This window comes from Coregonus lavaretus (genome assembly GCF_964263955.1).
Source record: "Coregonus lavaretus genome assembly, chromosome: 31".
NCBI lineage: Eukaryota > Metazoa > Chordata > Actinopteri > Salmoniformes > Salmonidae > Coregonus > Coregonus lavaretus.
This window is the reverse complement of record NC_140018.1, coordinates 27,419,247-27,438,144: the sequence shown is the minus strand read 5'-3', so window position 1 is coordinate 27,438,144 and position 18,898 is coordinate 27,419,247. Positions and strand designations below refer to the sequence as shown.

The 18,898-nt window shown below is 41.8% G+C and overlaps 1 protein-coding gene across 1 annotated transcript; it reads left to right on the top strand.

The window, feature by feature from the left end:
* The first annotated feature begins 1,257 nt into the window (after positions 1–1,257).
* On the top strand, positions 1,258–9,711 carry LOC311106584 (E3 UFM1-protein ligase 1-like). Its single transcript, XM_084148966.1, has 19 exons — positions 1,258–1,542; positions 2,039–2,184; positions 2,369–2,397; positions 2,511–2,608; positions 2,702–2,816; positions 2,994–3,124; positions 3,224–3,282; positions 3,470–3,616; positions 3,754–3,929; positions 4,093–4,272; positions 4,389–4,515; positions 4,693–4,815; positions 6,150–6,270; positions 6,394–6,560; positions 6,670–6,800; positions 6,928–7,008; positions 7,143–7,228; positions 7,370–7,550; positions 9,381–9,711. The coding sequence occupies exons 1-19, from the start codon at positions 1,466–1,468 to the stop codon at positions 9,588–9,590; spliced, it is 2,385 nt and encodes a 794-aa protein (XP_084005092.1). The 5' UTR covers positions 1,258–1,465; the 3' UTR covers positions 9,591–9,711.
* Positions 9,712–18,898: the final 9,187 nt, after the last annotated feature.

The following is an 18,898-nucleotide window of genomic DNA, read 5'->3' as shown; positions in this document are numbered from 1 at the left end:
CAGAATAGCGATGATGAGGCCCCGTGTAGCTCAGTTGGTAGAGCATGGCGCTTGCAACGCCAGGGTTGTGGGTTCGATTCCCACGGGGGGGCAGTATGAAAAAAATGTATGCACTCACTAACTGTAAGTCGCTCTGGATAAGAGCGTCTGCAAAATGATGTAAATAAAGTGTTAATCAAATGACAGCTGCAGTACTGTTGATATTTAAAATAGGTAGTTTTTTCCTACACACACTCACGCATCTAAAAACAAGCATGTTTGATACCGGGTGCACGCAATCTCTGTGGGCAGACCGCGAAACAGGCGCAACCTATCGTGCACGAGCTCCAGGGCAGACCAACATGCGCAACCATAGACTATAAAAAGTAGGGTGCAACCGACGGACGGGGTGGGGTTGGCGAACTTTACGACCAACTATATTATACAACCACACAAAAAGACACTTGGCGAGTGGGAGGGCAATGTGCTCAGGCACAGGTAGACCTATATCTGTGCACGTGCCTGATGTTAAGAAAACTGCCAACATGTTTTTCAGCAGAATTTCCATCCTTGTAATCTCTTCTGTACACTCTTAGAAAAAATTGTTCCAAAAGGGTTCTTCGGTTCGGCTGTCCCCATAGGATAACCCTTTTTTTGGTTCCAGGTAGAACCCTCTTTGGTTCCGGGTATAACTCTCTGTGGAAAGGGTTCCACATGGAACCCAAAAGAGTTCTACCTGCAACCAAAAGGGTTCTACCTGGAACCAAAAAGGGTTGCTCAAAGGGTTCATTCATTTCGTCTTTCAATAAGCCAATTTGTTTGTAGGCTGGTTTTCAGTGAGCAATTTACAACAGTGGATGATCAAACCATTTGTAGAAAGCTTGCATTTCCTGCTCTCAAGCAGTTTTTATGAAATTAGGCCATTATTACATTTACATTTTAGTCATTTAGCAGACGCTCTTATCCAGAGCGACTTACAGTTAGGTGAGTGCATACATTATTTTTTTTATTTTTCAAACCCCCGTGGGAATCGAACCCACAACCCTGGCGTTGCAAACGCCATGCTCTACCAACTGAGCTTGATAATAAATGTGTGTGAATCAGTGAAATTCACAAACTAGAATTGTGTTTTTTGTGTGACTCAATAATAAAGTGTGTTTGTTTGATGTTTTCCCAAAGATGTGTTGTTCAGTTGTCAGATGATGATGATGATGATGATTAATTGAATTCCGTGACGTCACGAGTGAGGAAGGAGGAGGTGTGGCGGGAAAAACGGGTGGAATAAATGGTGGCGTTTTTTGGACTCACATGCTTTCCGTAGTATGTTGACGTGTGGATTTTGTGGATCACTAGCCTCCTTGCTGTACTTTACACAACATGGTTTAGCTAGTAGTGGCAATATAGTCATAAAGCTGAAGTTTACCTCCGTGCAAAGCTGTACTAAAACAGTTATACAATTGAACAGTTTTAGAAGCCAACAAATACAATGGCAGCCGCCTGGGAAGAAATCAGACGTCTGGCAGCGGATTTTCAGAGAGCACAGTTTGCTGACACAGTGCAGAGGTAATGCAAGCTGGCTAGTGCAAAATGGCTATCTATAACTACAGTCCTAGCTATTTGGCTAGCTAAATCCATTGTTGGCTAGCTAAATCGCTAAGCACAACAATGGATATTGATTGATTGCTAGCTATCTTGCTAACTGATGGAACGTTAACGTGAAGCTAGCAAATGAACTAGCTAAGCTAGGAGTAGGAGCTAACGTAAACTATGGTGGGCTGAACTTCTGGCTGTACCAATTTAGCCAGGACAGCTATACTAGTAGCTAGCTATCTGTGCCCACGGTCTTCCTGCAGCAGTTTTTAGCTGGACTAATCTTGTATTACCACAGTTTCCAAACCATAATATAACAACCTGGGCCTTTGGGAAACTGCTGCTAGAGCAAGCCATTGATACTCTGTATCAGGAGACCCACAAGCCTTTAAATTAGTTGAATTAGATATAGATCAGATTTATAGGGTCTCTGTGTGTAAATCCCTCTTCTACTGTAACTCATTCCCAGGTTGTCGGAGAGAAACTGCATTGAAATCGTTGCCAAACTGGTTGCAGAGAAGAAGTTGGATGTGGTACACACACTTGATGGCAAGGAGTACATCACCCCGTCTCAGATCAGTAGGGAGATAAGGGATGAGCACTACATCCATGGAGGTCAGTTGGCTGCTAGACAACCTTCTGATTTCAATGCCTCTGTCTTCAAACAAGTGTTGCACTCATCTCAGTTCATGGCTGCATAGATGTTCAAGGTTTATCATACACCTGCATTAATTGACATGGACAAAAAGTTATGGAAAAGATGGTGATATGTATTTTCTCTTGTATTTGCTTTCTAAAGGTCGGGTCAACATTGTGGACCTACAGAAGGTGTGCATTACTACTAATTCATTTTGCTAGTGTGCAGCACTGTAGTTGATATGTTTTATTTCACTTACCATATTGTCTGTCAGACAATAATGTGTATTTATTCTTGTTTACAGATTATCAATGTTGATTGGGTCCATGTTGAGGCTAGAGCAAATGACATAGCAAGATCTGATAAAAGCGTTCAACTGGTGCTGGGGCAGCTGATCGATGAGTAAGTAGGACCTTTTCACATGATATATTTTTCATTGTTGTACTGTCAACTACTGGGCTATCAGATTTGTTCTGATTTCCCTCTGTCTTCTAGAAACTACCTGAATCGTGTCTCTGAGGAGGTGAATGATAAACTACAAGAGGCTGGCTTGGTGAACATCCCAGAACTATGTAAAAACTATGACCTTCCAGGGGATTTCCTGACTGAAGTAAAGAGCCACCTCTGTATCTTTACCAATACCATCCTCAAACTATGTGCAATTAATCATGTATCCTTTCAGTAGTGTGTATGTGTGCTTCGTCTTCAGCTTGAGGTTTCAGCTTGAGGTGCATTTGTGGACATGTACACAGTTCTTATCTAAAATGTTAACCACTTTGTCTCCTAGGAGCTGTCGAAGCGCCTTGGGAAAGTCATCCATGGCCAGATGGATGAGTACAACAGGGGAGTCTTATTCACCCCTGCGTTCGTGTCTCGCCACAGAGCTCGCATCCGTGGGCTTTTTAGTGCAGTGACTCGGTAGGTTTCATCCAAATCTTTTCCTCTCTTGCTTTTTTGCTCTCTTTTATTTTTTTCGCCCTGCTCATAATAATGAATGAATTTGATCTCCTTGTGTAGGCCAACACCAGTCAGTAACGTGATTGCCGTCTATGGTTTTCAGGAACATCTTCTCTACTGTAAGTAGCTATTCGTTCTGTTGTGTTAAAATTCAAACCAAGCTGTTGTGTGTTTTGGGTGTATAATGGTTTGATCTGTGTGTTCATATACAGTACAATCAATGTTTTGAGTAGGCCTAATCAAACAAATGCACTTATGTCATGCTGTCGTTCAACTAACTTTTCATCTTGGTCCGTTGTTCCCCAGCTGTTTTGGAGGAGCTGGTGAATACTGGCCGTCTGAAAGGCACTGTGGTCGGGGGCCGGCAGGACAAAGCTGTCTACATCCCTGACATCTACTCCAAAACACAGAACACCTGGGTGGACTCCTTCTTCAAGCAGAATGGATACTTGGGTACTCTAACCTTTAAATTATTCAAGGGCTATACTACAATTATTTGTTGCAATATTTTTTTCCATAATTTCCGTACTGGAATTCTGCCTAAAATGTGATTTGTACCCTAAAACATTCCCTCTGTTCCCTCCACACAGAGTTTGATGCCTTGATCAGACTTGGCATCCCTGACCCAGTGAGCTACATCAAGAAACGTTTCAAGTCCAGCAAGCTGCTGTTCCTTAGGGCAGCATGTGTAGGCCAGGCCCTAGTAGACCAGGTGGAGGCCTCTGTGGAGGAGGCTGTCAACTCTGCCACATGGATAGATGTGCAGGTCCATACAAACCTTCCTGTACTTCATTCTCTGCCAAAGCACCAATGTATTTATTGCATCATTTCTTAAATTTGCTTAAATATAATAATCTCTTCGTTTTCTTGAGTTACTCCGCCTTGCTCACTTAAAGTATTCCATGTGCTCCCCCACTTTTGACATGTAGCCCATTCTGCCCAGCTGTCTGTCCATGGAGGACGTTGGCATCATAATCAACGAGGCCATGAGAAAGACCAACGTGCAGTCGACTGCCAGGATCTTGGGAGACACTGTGGTGGTCAGCGAGAAGTTCATTAGCAACTGTCTCTCTCTCTTTGATGAGGCCATGCAGCATAAAGCTCAGAAGGTAAAACACACCTGTCATGAAGTTGCCTGATGGGCCAAAACTGTGATTGTCTTTTGATAGGGACATATAGCTGTGTCTCCTCTCCACGTCATCAATTCAATGCTGTTCTCTTTCAGGAAGTCAAGAACAACCCTGTTTTCCTGATAACTGAAGATGATCTCAAGCAAGGCTCTATGATGACAGAAAACACAGCACCTTCCAAAAAGGAGAAAAGGGAGGCAGAGAGGAGGAGGAAGACTACAGGTAGTACAGGCCTCTTTGTAATCCCTCTATAAAATGTCTGTTAGGTTATCAACTAGACATGGGGCTGTAAACTCTTTTCAGCCCAGGTATTTTCTACTGGGTGGTTGAAGAGATTTGATCCCTGTTTAGTTCCCTGTTATTCATTCATTGGTTGACTGTTCTTGTTTTGCTTCCTAGAGGGTAGTGGCTGTAAAGGAGGTGGTGGAGGATGCAACGCCAGAGAGGTCAGGATACGCAAAACCAAGAAGAAGGGCAGGAGGGACGATGACAGCGACGAGGAGACAGTGGTCATCCCACAAAGTATGTGTAGTGGCTAAGGTTCCTAGAGTTCAAAAAGGCCACTTCCTTAGACACCAAATACAGACTTTGTTATTCGCGTTTCCATAGATGAGACTTGACGGTTCTTGATTGCTGATAAATTATATGTATTACTCACAATGAGATTGATCAATATGCTGTGCATTTAATACTTGCCATGAAGCCTCACCACGGCGATCCGAGCACAGCATTCCATTGTTCAGCAAACTTCCAATTCGATTCAATGCAGCGCAAACATTTTCAGATGAACGTTCTTTTGTTGGATTGTCCATATTTCCATTCGATCTAGAAAGTATTTTACTAATGTAGTAGCTAAGGTTCCTAGAGTTCATCCTTAGACGCCAAATACAGACTTGGTTATATGCGTTTCCATAGATGATACTTGAGTTCTTGATTGCAGTTAAATTATTATTATTATTATAATGTATTACTCACAATGACATTGTCCAGAGTTGCCACACAGATTCCAAGGTTGATGAATGGTAAAGTAAAATAGTCCCAAAGAAATGTCCAAATGAAACTGTAAAAACGTTTGCTATATGAAGTCTTCCTATTCCTATAAGGCTGCACCATGGAGAATGCAAAAAAAAAAAAGCCTATATTAGTTTCCATTATGGCATCTGTGCGCACGGGCAGCACCTTTTGAGGCAGTCTCCATTTTGAAATAGTAAATGTTCTTCACGATTGGCTGATCCCTCCTGATGACCCGGTTGGACATGACTCCAACAGGGTCACAGAAGGGATCAGCCAATAAAGTTGGAAGTCCCACCCAATTGACTACATTAAAATGGTGGAAGCCCTCAATGGCGCTGCCCATGCTAAAACGGCCTTTTGGCCACTAGAGTCCTCTATCATTCTCTATGGGCTGCACACCTGTCCTAATTATTGTTCCTGACGCCATCTTTCCCCATAACCCCCTTTATATGCTTCTCTACAGGTAAACCCACAATAAGCCACTAGGTGTCATAACAATAAGGGTGTTTCCAATTACCATTATAAGCATTTCTATACAATTTCTATACATTTCTATTCAATAACAAATCAACCAAATACCTTCTAATACATTTTCTTTTCACATACAGTATGACTACGGTCATTATGTAGCCTCTGTTCCACACTGAATTCACTGTCGCACATTAAAACCTTATTTCAATTAATGTACAGTATTACATTGTTTGTTCAGTGAGGCAGTTCTATGTAACAACATGTTAACGGTTGTGTTTGAAGAGATGGCTCCCCTGGGTGCTTAAGTCTGTTGGTGTAAGACAAAGATAACCCCATGAGACCAATTATATTTTATTTTTACTCTTTTGCAGATCGTAACAAACCGACTGAAGTCCCGTTCATGGCGCTGGAGGAAATAGCAGCTGTCCTAGAAGGGCGAGTGTGCGACTGCCCTGAAGAAATCCTCTCAGAGTTGGCAGAACATTTAGTAAGGTAAGGGTTCCTGTCCAAATCACTGTCAAGCACAATGGATTTACCCCCACACTCAACACACAAAATAAACATTGTGCATCAATGTATTGATTTTAACATGTAAGAGTCTTGTGCTGTCTGCAGGCCTTTGACAAAGACCTACCAGGATGTGGTTCGGACTGTGTTCATGTCCTCCACTAGCTCCACGACCGGGGTGACCAAGAAGAGAAGTGTGAAAGACTTCCAGGAGGAGCTCTCCAACCTGTACAACAACATTAGGCTCTTTGAGAAGGGGACCAAGCACTTCTCTGGTAAACTGCTTTATTTTACCCCCTCAGATGTAGAGGTGGTCCTCACCACCAAAACATAAAATATACTATCGCAGAATAAACATCAACTGAGATATTTGACCCCCTGCAGATGAGACCCAGGTCCTCATTGCCAAGCACGTCCTGAAGACGGTGTGCACAGACGTCACCAACATCCTGGTGAATTTCATGGCAGCTGAACTCATGATGTCAGCAGAGAATCCCAGCTCGATCACCAACGAGGTTAGTTCTCCTCTCGGCCTTCTCATTCCATACCCGTTCAGTCCTGTTAGTTTGGGTTGGGTTATTCAGTTAGGCTTTGTGAATGTACTGTACATTCCCATAAATCATGGTGTATCTCTGTCTTTAGGTGAGAGTGAAGATATTAGGAAAGTTACCAGAGGAAACCAAAGGGCCTCTTATGAAGGTGCACAACAGTCTGAATGGAAAGGTCAGTTATGTTCATTTAGTAGTTGGAGGTTTACATGATTATTGCAGATGTTAGTAGTAAGCACAAATGTTTGAGATTGTTCTGATTCATGTATGTATGGAAAGGATTTCTGACACTATTGATCTTTTCTTCAGACGATTGAAGATTTTTTAACTAATATAGAAACCGCGGTTGAGGTTTGTGGATTCTTGCTGAAGAAGGGAGATAAGAAAAGAGAGAGGTAAAACCATTTATCATCCTGCTTTAGACTTTCAGCATTTCATCTGCTGTCCATAAACATGGACCTGGACTGGAGGTGCCTCACATTCTTGGCTGACAGGTGTGTGTGTGTGTGTGTGTGTGTGTTGTTGTTGTCCACTAGACAGGCCCTGTTCCTGCACCGGCAGGCTCTGATAGAGCAGCTGAAGGACACAGAGGACCCAGCCCTGATTCTCCACCTGACCAGCGTGCTGCTCTTCCAGGCCAGCACCCACTGCATGCTGCACGCCCCCGGCCGCTGTGTCCCCCAGATCATAGGCACTCTGGTGGGCCGCATCTCTGAGGTACTGCCCCCTCTCCTCCTGGTTCTCATTTATAATCTACCTATATTGCTAGTGTTATTACACTATAAATAGTTACAGTGGGGGAAAAAAGTATTTAGTCAGCCACCAATTGTGCAAGTTCTCCCACTTAAAAAGATTAGAGGCCTGTAATTTTCATCATAGGTACACGTCAACTATGACAGACAAATTGAGGAAAAAGATTCCAGAAAATCACATTTTTAATGAATTTATTTGCAAATTATGGTGGAAAATAAGTATTTGGTCACCTACAAACAAGCAAGATTTCTGGCTCTCACAGACCTGTAACTTCTTCTTTAAGAGGCTCCTCTGTCCTCCACTCGTTTACCTGTATTAATGGCACCTGTTTGAACTTGTTATCAGTATAAAAGACACCTGTCCACAACCTCAAACAGTCACACTCCAAACTCCACTATGGCCAAGACCAAAGAGCTGTCAAAGGACACCAGAAACAAAATTGTAGACCTGCACCAGGCTGGGAAGACTGAATCTGCAATAGGTAAGCAGCTTGGTTTGAAGAAATCAACTGTGGGAGCAATTATTAGGAAATGGAAGACATACAAGACCACTGATAATCTCCCTCGATCTGGGGCTCCACGCAAGATCTCACCCCGTGGGGTCAAAATGATCACAAGAACGGTGAGCAAAAATCCCAGAACCACACGGGGGGACCTAGTGAATGACCTGCAGAGAGCTGGGACCAAAGTAACAAAGCCTACCATCAGTAACACACTACGCCGCCAGGGACTCAAATCCTGCAGTGCCAGACGTGTCCCCCTGCTTAAGCCAGTACATGTCCAGGCCCGTCTGAAGTTTGCTAGAGTGCATTTGGATGATCCAGAAGAGGATTGGGAGAATGTGAGATGAAACCAAAATATAACTTTTTGGTAAAAACTCAACTCGTCGTGTTTGGAGGACAAAGAATGCTGAGTTGCATCCAAAGAACACCATACCTACTGTGAAGCATGGGGGTGGAAACATTATGCTTTGGGGCTGTTTTTCTGCAAAGGGACCAGGACGACTGATCCGTGTCAAGGAAAGAATGAATGGGGCCATGTATTGTGAGATTTTGAGTGAAAACCTCCTTCCATCAGCAAGGGCATTGAAGATGAAACGTGGCTGGGTCTTTCAGCATGACAATGATCCCAAACACACCGCCCGGGCAACGAAGGAGTGGCTTCGTAAGAAGCATTTCAAGGTCCTGGAGTGGCCTAGCCAGTCTCCAGATCTCAACCCCATAGAAAATCTTTGGAGGGAGTTGAAAGTCCGTGTTGCCCAGCGACAGCCCCAAAACATCACTGCTCTAGAGGAGATCTGCATGGAGGAATGGGCCAAAATACCAGCAACAGTGTGTGACAACCTTGTGAAGACTTACAGAAAACGTTTGACCTGTGTCATTGCCAACAAAGGGTATATAACAAAGTATTGAGAAACTTTTGTTATTGACCAAATACTTATTTTCCACCATAATTTGCCAATAAATTCATAAAAAATCCTACAATGTGATTTTCTGGAGAGAAAAAATTCTCATTTTGTCTGTCATAGTTGACGTGTACCTATGATGAAAATTACAGGCCTCTCTCATCTTTTTAAGTGGGAGAACTTGCACAATTGGTGGCTGACTAAATACTTTTTTCCCCCACTGTATGTATCTTTGTCACCTTGTAAGTAATTGGGATGTTTTGGGGTCTATGAGATACACTGTTGTATGGTGGTATTTTTTTCATGCAGCTCTCAAATTTGGACCTGTTACAATTGACAGTTTTACTTCAAGCTGAAGGTTGTGGATGATTGTGGTTGTTGTTGTTCCAGGAGCAGCACAGGCTGCTGACAGGCTACCAGGCCCTGGTGGTTAAGCAGCTGGTGAGCCAGAGCCAGGGCAAGAAGCAAAAGCAGGGGGAGGGAGAGAACCCAGAGGACGGGGATGAGGCAGAGGCCATCCGGAAGGAGCTGGTCTCCCTGACCAGTGAGGTGAAGGATCTGGTCCTCTATCAGAAGAAGATGTCTGGGACTGAAGAGTGAATAACAACTTCGACTGCATCACCTAACTACTCATTATTACACTGAACAAAAATATAAACTAAAAATGTAAATTGTTGGTCCCATGTTTCATGAACTGAAATAAAAGATCCCAGAAATGTTCCATATGCACAAAACTCTTATTTAGCTCAAATTTTGCACACATTTGTTTACATCCCTGTTAGTGAGCATTTCTCCTTTGCCACCTGACAGGTGTTGCATATCAAGAAGCTAATTAAACAGCATGATCATTATACAGGTGCACCTTGTGCTGGGGACAATAAAAGGCCACTCTAAAATGTTCAGTTTTGTGTCACAACAAAATGCCACAGATGTCTCAAGATTTGCGGGAGCATGCAATTGGCATGCTGACTGCAGGAATGTCCACCAGAGTTTTTGCCAAAGCATTGAATGTTCATTTCTCAATGTTGTTTTAGAGAATTTGGCAGTACGTCCAACCGGCCTCAACCGTAGACCACGAGTGGGCGAGCGGTTTGCTGATGTGAACAGAGTGACCCATGGTGGGGTTATGGTATGGGCTACAGACAACGAACACATTGCATTTTGTCGATGGCAATTTGAATGCACAGAGATACCGTGGTGAGATCCTGAGGCCCATTGCCGTGCCATTCATCAGCTACCATCACCTCATGTTTCAGCACGGCCTCATGTCGCAAGGATCTGTACACAATTCCTGGAAGCTGAATGTCCCAGTTCTTCCATGGCCTGCATGCTCACCAGACATGTCACCCATTGAGCATGTTTGGGATGCTCTGGATTGACGTGCATGACAGCGTGTTCCAGTTCCTGCCAATATCCAGCAACTTCGCACAGCCTTTGAGAGGAGTGGGACAACATTCCACTGGCCAAAATCAACAGCCGGATCAACTCTATGCGAAGGAGATGTTGCGCTTCATGAGGCAAATGGTGGTCACACCAGATACTGACTCATGCCCCTACCTTTTTTTAAGGTATGTGTGACCAACCGGTGCATATCTGTATTCCCAGTCATGTGAAATCCATAGATTTAGGGCCTAATTAATTTATTTCAATTGACTGATTTTCTTATATGAGCTGTAACTCAATCTTTGAAATTGTTGTGTTTATATTTTTGTTCAGTATATTTGTAGATGAGTCAGTCGCAATTTACCCACATTGCAGATTTGATGTTCTAGAACACAGCCAATGAATGACCAGAAATCTATTTTTTATTTTTTATTAATTGATGACATGCTGTAAGTCAACTGCCCCAAAAACAATTGTCTTTCAAAGTGATTTGTCAGCGGTCTTACCTGTTAAGACTAAGAAATATCTGATACCCAACGAGCAGATGTGAGTACTGTATGTGGTAGCGTTGTGAATGGTTTCACATGGTCCTGTTATTTTAAAATATTTGCGGTAAATTCCTTTTGTGGGATGTCTCATCTGAATTATCACGGAAGTCCTCAGTGAGGTAATATAATAAATAATGTCATGGATTAATTAAATGCTCACACCCTCTTAGAATGTAACTTCGTTTGTGTCTTTTGGGCTTACGGTGCCTTGCAAAAGTATTCAGCCCCCTTGGATTTCTTCACATTTTATTGTTGCAAAGTGGGATTAAAATTGATTTAATGGTCTTTTTTTTTTGTCAACAATATACACAAAATATTCTGTAATGTCAAAGTGAAAAATAAAGAAAAGGTTTTTTGTAGATAATAAAAAAAAAATATATATATATATATATATATACAGACAGTACCAGTCAAAAGTTTGGACACCTACTCATTCCATTTTCTTTATTTTTACTGATGAGTCCAAATTTGAGATTTTTGGTTCCAACCGCCATATCTTTGTGAGACGGAGAGTAGGTGAACGGATGATCTCCGCATGTGTAGTTCCCACCGTGAAGCATGGAGGAGAGATGCTTTGCTGGTGACACTGTCTGTGATTTATTTAGAATTCAAGGCACACTTAACAATCATGGCTACCACACCATTCTGCAATGATACGCCATCCCATGTGGTTTGCACTTAGTGGGACTATCATTTGTTTTTCAACAGGACAATGACCCAACACACCTCCAGGCTGTGTAAGGGCTATTTGACCAAGAAGGAGAGTGATGGAGTGCTACATCAGACGACCTGGCCTCCACAATCACCCGACCTCAACCCAATTGAGATTGTTTGGGATGAGTTGGTCTGCAGAGTGAAGGAAAAGCAGCCAACAAGTGCTCAGCATATGTGGGAACTCCTTCAAGACTGTTGGAAAAGCATTCCAGGTAAAGCTGGTTAAGAGAATGCCAAGAGTGTGCAAAGCTGTTGTAGTGTATGATGAATTATGACTTTGCTAATGTTTTCAAGTGGAACCTGAGAGGATGTTTATTCAGTTTCAGAGCCGTTTTAGAGTGACACCCCATAGAACAGAGGGAGTCTGTTTGTTGGAGACAGGTGATTGGACAGTAGAGGGAGCCACCCATATTTTTGTAAAGATTATAAGTATGGGCTAGAGACAAAGAACATTAGAACAGACTTATTCTTTTGGGACTCTGTCATCTTGTGATATGAATAAAACTTATGATCAAAGCTCAGTATAAGCGGACTCCTTTGTTTCAGAGCATAATTAGCAACATTAACTCGACACTACACTGTCATCAAGGCAAAGGGTGGCTACTTTGAAGAATCTAAAATATATTTGGATTTGTTTAACACTTTTGGTTACTACATTATTATATATGTGTTATTTCATGGTTTTGATGTCTTCACTGTTATTCTACAATGTAGAAAATAGTAAAAATAAAGAAAAACCCTTGAATGAGAAGGTGTCCAAACTTTTGACTGGTACTATATATGTAGTCGTTGCATAAGTATTCAGTCCCTTTGTTTAGCCAAGCCTAAATTAGTTCAGGAGTAACATTTGGCATAACAAATCACATAAAAAGTTACATGGGGGTTGACATGATTGTTTAATGACTAACCCTTCCTCTGTCCCTCATACATACATTTGTAAGGTCCCTCAGTCAAGTATTGAATTTCAAGCACAGATTCAATTACAAAGACCAGGGAGCTTTTCGAAAGCCTCATAAAAAATGGCAGTGGTTGGTAGATGGGTAACAATAACAAATCAGACATTGAATATATCTTTAAGCATGATCAAGTTAATAATTATGCTGTGGATGATGTATTAAACCACCCAGACACAAAGATACAGTCATCCTTCTGAACTGAGCTGCAGGACATGAATAAAACTGCTCAGGGATGTTACCATGAGGCCGTTGATGATTTTAAAACAGCTACAGAGTTCAATGGCTGTGATGGGAGAGAACTGAGGATGGATCAACAATAATGAACTAAATGACAGTGAAAAGAACACAAATATAACAAGTATTCCATTTACATTTGCGTAATTTAGCAGACACTCTTATCCAGAGCGACTTACAGTAGAGTGCGCAAACATTTTCAACCTTTTTCATACTAGTCCTTGTATGCAACAAGGCACTAAAGTAATACTGCAAAGCCGTATGTTTGGGGCAAATACAATACAACACATCACTGACTAACTGCCTCCTTATTTCAAGCATGGTGGTGGCTGCATCATGGTATGGGTATGCTGGGGAGTTTTTCAGGATAAAAATAAATTGGATAGGGCTAAGCACAGGAAAAATCCTTGAGCAAAACATGTTTCAGTCTGCTTTACACCAGACACTGGGAGGGGAATTCACCTTTCAGCAGGACAATAACCTACAACACAAGGCCAAATATATACTGGAGTTACTTACCAAGAAGACAGTTAATGTTCCTAAGTTACAGTTTTGACTTAAAATCTGCTTGAAATACTATGGCAAGACTTGAAAATTGCTGTCTAGCTATGATCCCCAACATCTTGACAGAGCTTGAAGAGTTTTAAAAAGATTAATAGGCAAATATTGCACAATCCAGGTGTGCAAAGCTCTTAGAGACTTACCCAAAAGGCTCACAGATGTAATTACCGCCAAATGTGTTTCTAACATGTATGGTGGACTCAGGGAGCTGAATACTTGTGCAACGGCTACATATTTTTTGTATTAATATATTTGTTTCATTAATCATTTTTCTTCCACTTTGACATTACAGAGTATTTTGTGTAGATTGTTGACAAAAACATGACAATTAAATCCATTTTAATCCCACTTTCTAACAGAATATGTGAAGAAATGCAAGGGGTCTGAATACTTTTACAAGGTCATTCTGAGGTGGCAACTATCTTTGTTTATTTCACTTCAAAATTCACAGAAGCTAGATATTTATCCTTAGTAGCCCTAAATCACTGCTTCATCCAGGCTACTACTGTATCTTCAGTATCTTTTTCCTTGTAATGAAAGATACCCAGACCACTGGCGCCCTCCATTGGTAACACACAACACTGGTCATGTAATTTTGGATGGCGGTTATTTACCGCGGTCACCATTATTTTTAAAAATGCTCCAGACTGCGGGTGCTGCTGCTGCTGCAGAAAGGGGAATGTTGCCTTGGCAACCAACACCTTGTTCCAGCAATGCAAAGTTTCATCACGTTGTAAAAATGCAGTGTGTCTGTCTAACACCTTAGTGATACACGTGTGCTTGACTGACTATGGCAACACAGAGAGATGGGGGAGTCTGTCTCCGGTGGTTTTCACATAGACTCGCATGCGCTCCGCAAACGATCAGGAGGGACACATGTAGCACACAAGCCTATCCACAGGCACATGTCTTCGATTGCCATGGAAACAAGCAAGAGCTGAAACTGGAGGAGTTATGTGCACAAAAGTGTGAACTGTCTTTTATTTTTGGTCCAAGGTTTCAGTGGATTTTGTGTCTTTAGCCTCTACTTTATTAATCAAGTCAGTGTGCCACACAACCTCTCCTCAGAGGCAGTCCATCTCCTTTCTCTTTTCTCCCTTCCATCTCTTTTCTCCCTCCATCTCTTTTCTCTACAACATGTATTTTCAGAGGCGTCCATCTTCTTTCTCTTCTCGCCCTCCAACTCTTTTCGGAGGCAAGAACAAGATATTTGATCAAACAAACGTGACAATTGCTTGTTAACATCACCTGAATGTTTTCACATGTAATTGTAACACATGAATATTGTTATTTGTTTACAAAAAAAAAATTCATTATAAAAAATGGTTTCAACACATGTATTCTCGTTTGCTTAACATTATTATTTTCATTGACAGTTTTTTGTCTTTTGAAGTCAATCATTAAACCCTGAAATTGACTCCATAAAAAGGGGAGCTTCAGACCTATTACCTCAGAGCTGACAGGATGACTCAAGGGGTGCATGGGCAATGGGCTGCTGCTGGCCTGACAACACTGATGCACTTTTCAAGCAAAACCCATTTCCAGGAAATAATTTTGATGTATTTGGCTAGTAGACAGTCCACACAAGCAACTGTAACATCATAGAATAATCAGGTCATGTACCATTTATTGGACATTTAATTGAATATCATTAGTGTTATGTACAACACAAATGCTATATACACAACAAAAATATAAATGCAACATGCAACAATTTAAAAGATTTTACTGAGTTAAAGTTCATATAAGGAAATCAGTCAATTGAAATGAATTCCTTAGGCCCTAATCTATGGATTTCACGACTGGGAATACAAATACGCACCTGTTGGTCACAAATATCTTTAAAACATGGATGTATAAATCCACTTAGAGTCATCAAAAACCCCATCATCCGTCAGTTTAAGAGATATCTGATATTTGTTTTATTGCATTGAATGCGTCTCAATCTCCCCCATCCGCCGATGTCGCATTTCCGCATCTGCGATGAAAGGTGGCAGAGCTAGAGTAGTGTTTGTCAGACCATGAGGCATCCCGAAGATTGGTCTTCTCACATAAACGTCTGTAGCGTCCGAACCGTTTGGCCTACAAACTATTATGACCACTCTATGGAAAGGGGAGTCTCTCACGAACAAGATGATTTTGCTCTATGACCCTCACAAGTGTTACGGGACTCGTCTGAAGGTAACTGGTACAGGTTTAAAAAATGAATGGAATTATGGAGGTAGTTTCGTGCCTACCCAAAAAAAGGGGTTCAATATGTGTAAAAAAAATTATATACAGTGCCAGTCAAAAGTTTGTACACACCTACTCATTCAAGGTTTATTTTTTATTTTTTACTATTTTCTACATTGTAGAATAACAGTGAAGACATCAAAACTATGAAATAACACATATGGAATCACGTAGTAACCAAAAAAGTGTTAAACAAATCAAAATATATAGCCACCCTTTGCTTTGATGACAGCTTTGCACACTCTTGGCATTCTCTCAACCAGCTTCACCTGGAATGCTTTTCCAACAGTCTTGAAGGAGTTGCACATATGCTGAGCACTTGTTGGCTGCTTTTCCTTCACTCTGCGGTCCAACTCATCCCAAACCATCTCAATTGGGTTGAGGTCGGGAGATTGTGGAGGCCAGGTCATCTAATGAAGCACTCCATCACACTCCTTCTTGGTCAAGTAGCCCTTACAAAGCCTGGAGGTGTGTCATTGTCCTGTTGAAAAACAAATTATAGTCCCACTAAGCGCAAACCAGATAGGATGGCATATCACTGCAGAATGCTGTGGTAACCATGCTGGTTAAGTGTGCCTTGAATTTTAAATAAATCACAGACAGTGTCACCAGGAAAGCACCCCCACACCATAACACATCCTCCTCTATGCTTCAAGGTGGGAACCACACATACGGAGATCATCCGTTCACCTACTCTGCATCGCACAAAGACATGGCGGTTGGATCCAAAAATCTCAAATTTTGACTCATCAGACCAAAGGACGATTTCCACCGGTCTAATGTCCATTGCTTGTGTTTCTTGGCCCAAGCAAGTCTCTTCTTCTTATTGGTGTCCTTTAGTAGTGGTTTCTTTGCAGCAATTCGGCCATGAAGGGCTGATTCACGCAGTCTCCTCTGAACAGTTGATGTTGAGATGCGTCTGCTACTTGAACTCTGTGAAGCATTTATTTGGGCTGAAATCTGAGGTGCAGTTAACTCTGATGAACTTATCCTCTGCAGCAGAAGTAACTATGGGTCTTCCTTTCCTGTGGCGGTCATCATGAGAGCCAGTTTCATCATAGCACTTGGTTTTTGTAACTGCACTTGTGTTCTTGACATTTTCCAGATTGACTGACCTTCATGTCTTAAAGTAACGGACTGTCATTTCTCTTTGCTTATTTGAGCTGTTCTTGCCATAATATGGACTATTTTACCAAAAACACATATGGAATCATGTAGTAACCAAAAAAGTGTTAAACAAATCAAAATATATTTTATATTTGAGATTCTTCGAAGTAGCCACCCTTTGCCTTCACAGCTTTGCACACTATTGGCATTCTCTCAACCAGCTTCATGAGGTAGTCACCTGGAATGCATTTCAATTAACAGGTGTGCCTTCTTAAAAGTTAATTTGTGGTATTTCTTTCCTTCTTAATGCATTTGAGCCAATCAGTTGTGTTGTGACAAGGTAGGAGGGGTATACAGAAGATAGCCTTATTTGATATGCCACACCTGTCAGGTGGATGGATTATCTTAGGAAAGGAAAAATGCTCACTAACAGGGATGTAAACAAATTCCTGCACAAAATCTGAGAGATAAGCTTTTTGTGCATATGGAACATTTCTGGGATCATTTATTTCAGCTCATGATATATGGGACCAACACTTTACATTTCGCGTTTATATTTTTGTTCAGTGTATAATGCATGTTATATAAATACAAGGCTCCTCAAGAGGAAGAAGACACCTTTTACTGAACAAAACTAGATCCACCTTCTCTTGAGACACCCCCAAGTTGCTGTTGCTTAGTAATAGTGCTCGGCGCTATGATTAAAGTGAGCTTCAAAGCCCTAAGCTCACTCATTAGTCACTGCTGGCAGAATAATGAATTCCAAGGAGGAAGCCGATTAAAGAAAACCATCCTTTATATTCTTCAAGCTGAGAAGAATCGCCTTGGTCCAACTGTGTTCTTTTGAATTTATCTTGATCTAAATGGACCTGGCCTGGCTGCAAAGGGCCACAGAGGCAGAAGTCTCTTTGAGGCTAAATGTTCACATTGGAAATCAACCTGTTGACCTTTCAGTCTGGCATCCGTTTTAGATTATGTTGCCTGGGACCTGTCTGCTCACTCTGCCGCCCCGTTCTCTCTCTCTCTCTCTGTTAATGTCCCAAATGTGTCTGTAGATTTTGTGTCTTTAAATGGCTTTGAAATTCATTTTATCAAGTTAGCTGTTTACCTATTACTATCCATTTCAGTTAAATACATCAGGAGAATTCCACTAAAACCTCTTAGCATATCAAACAGAACCATGTGCATAAACACTTTCAAACAGTCCAGGCATCAGACATGACTGGTAATAGGCCATGACCATTTCCATATTCTACACTGTTTTATAAGAGGTATGACAAACACAACATTGAAGTGTGTAGCTAATATCAACAGCCAAGATGGAGGCAGACTTATGGAAATAAGCGTATGGTGAGATCATGCGTGAATACACAGTGGAAATGTTTCACACATGTGTAGCCACTCAGTGGAGGGGCTGACAGGAAGTCCGGTCCTGATGAAGAGACGCCACTGGGTGAAACAGAGATGTGCTTCATTAACCATAACCTTTGGAAAAACATGAACTGGTAAACACAGAAAAACAAAACATATGCTCTTTCCATGACATAGACTGACCAGGTGAATGCTATGAACCGTTATTGATGTCACTTGTTAAATCCACTTCAATCAGTGTAGATGAAGGGGAGGAGACAGGTTAAAGAAGGATTTTTAAGCCTTGAGACAATTGAGACATTGTGTATTGTGGGTCATTCAGAGGGTGAATGGGAAAGACAAAATATGTAAGTCACTTTGAACCACAGGTGGTTGGTGGCACCTTAATTGGGGAGAATGGGCTCGTGGTAATGGTTGGTTTCCATGTGTTTGATGCCATTCCATAAGCTCAGTTTCAGCCATTATTATGAGCCGTCCTCCCCTCAGCAGCCTCCACTGCTATGAACAGGGTATTGTAGTAGGTGCCAGTTGCACCGGTTTGTGTCAAGAACTGCAACACTGCTGGGTTTTTCACACTAAACAGTTTCCCATGTGTATCAAGAATGGTCCACCACCCAAAGGACATCCAGCCAACTTGACACAACTGTGGGAAGCATTGGAGTCAACATGGGCCAGAACCCCTGTGGAATGCTTTCGACACCTTGTAGAGTCCATGCCCCAACGAATTGAAGCTGTTTTGAGGGCAGAAGGTGGTGCAACTCAATATTAGGAAGGTGTTCTTAATGTTTGGTATACTCAGTGT

Excerpts from the sequence above, each read along its gene's own strand:
- LOC311106584 (XM_084148966.1), top strand. The coding sequence starts at position 1,466 with ATGGCAGCCGCCTGGGAAGAAATCAGACGTCTGGCAGCGGATTTTCAG. Across the intron at positions 6,561-6,669 it reads GGGGACCAAGCACTTCTCTG|ATGAGACCCAGGTCCTCATT; the intron begins GTAAACTGCTTT and ends GACCCCCTGCAG. Across the intron at positions 7,009-7,142 it reads ACAACAGTCTGAATGGAAAG|ACGATTGAAGATTTTTTAAC; the intron begins GTCAGTTATGTT and ends TCTTTTCTTCAG.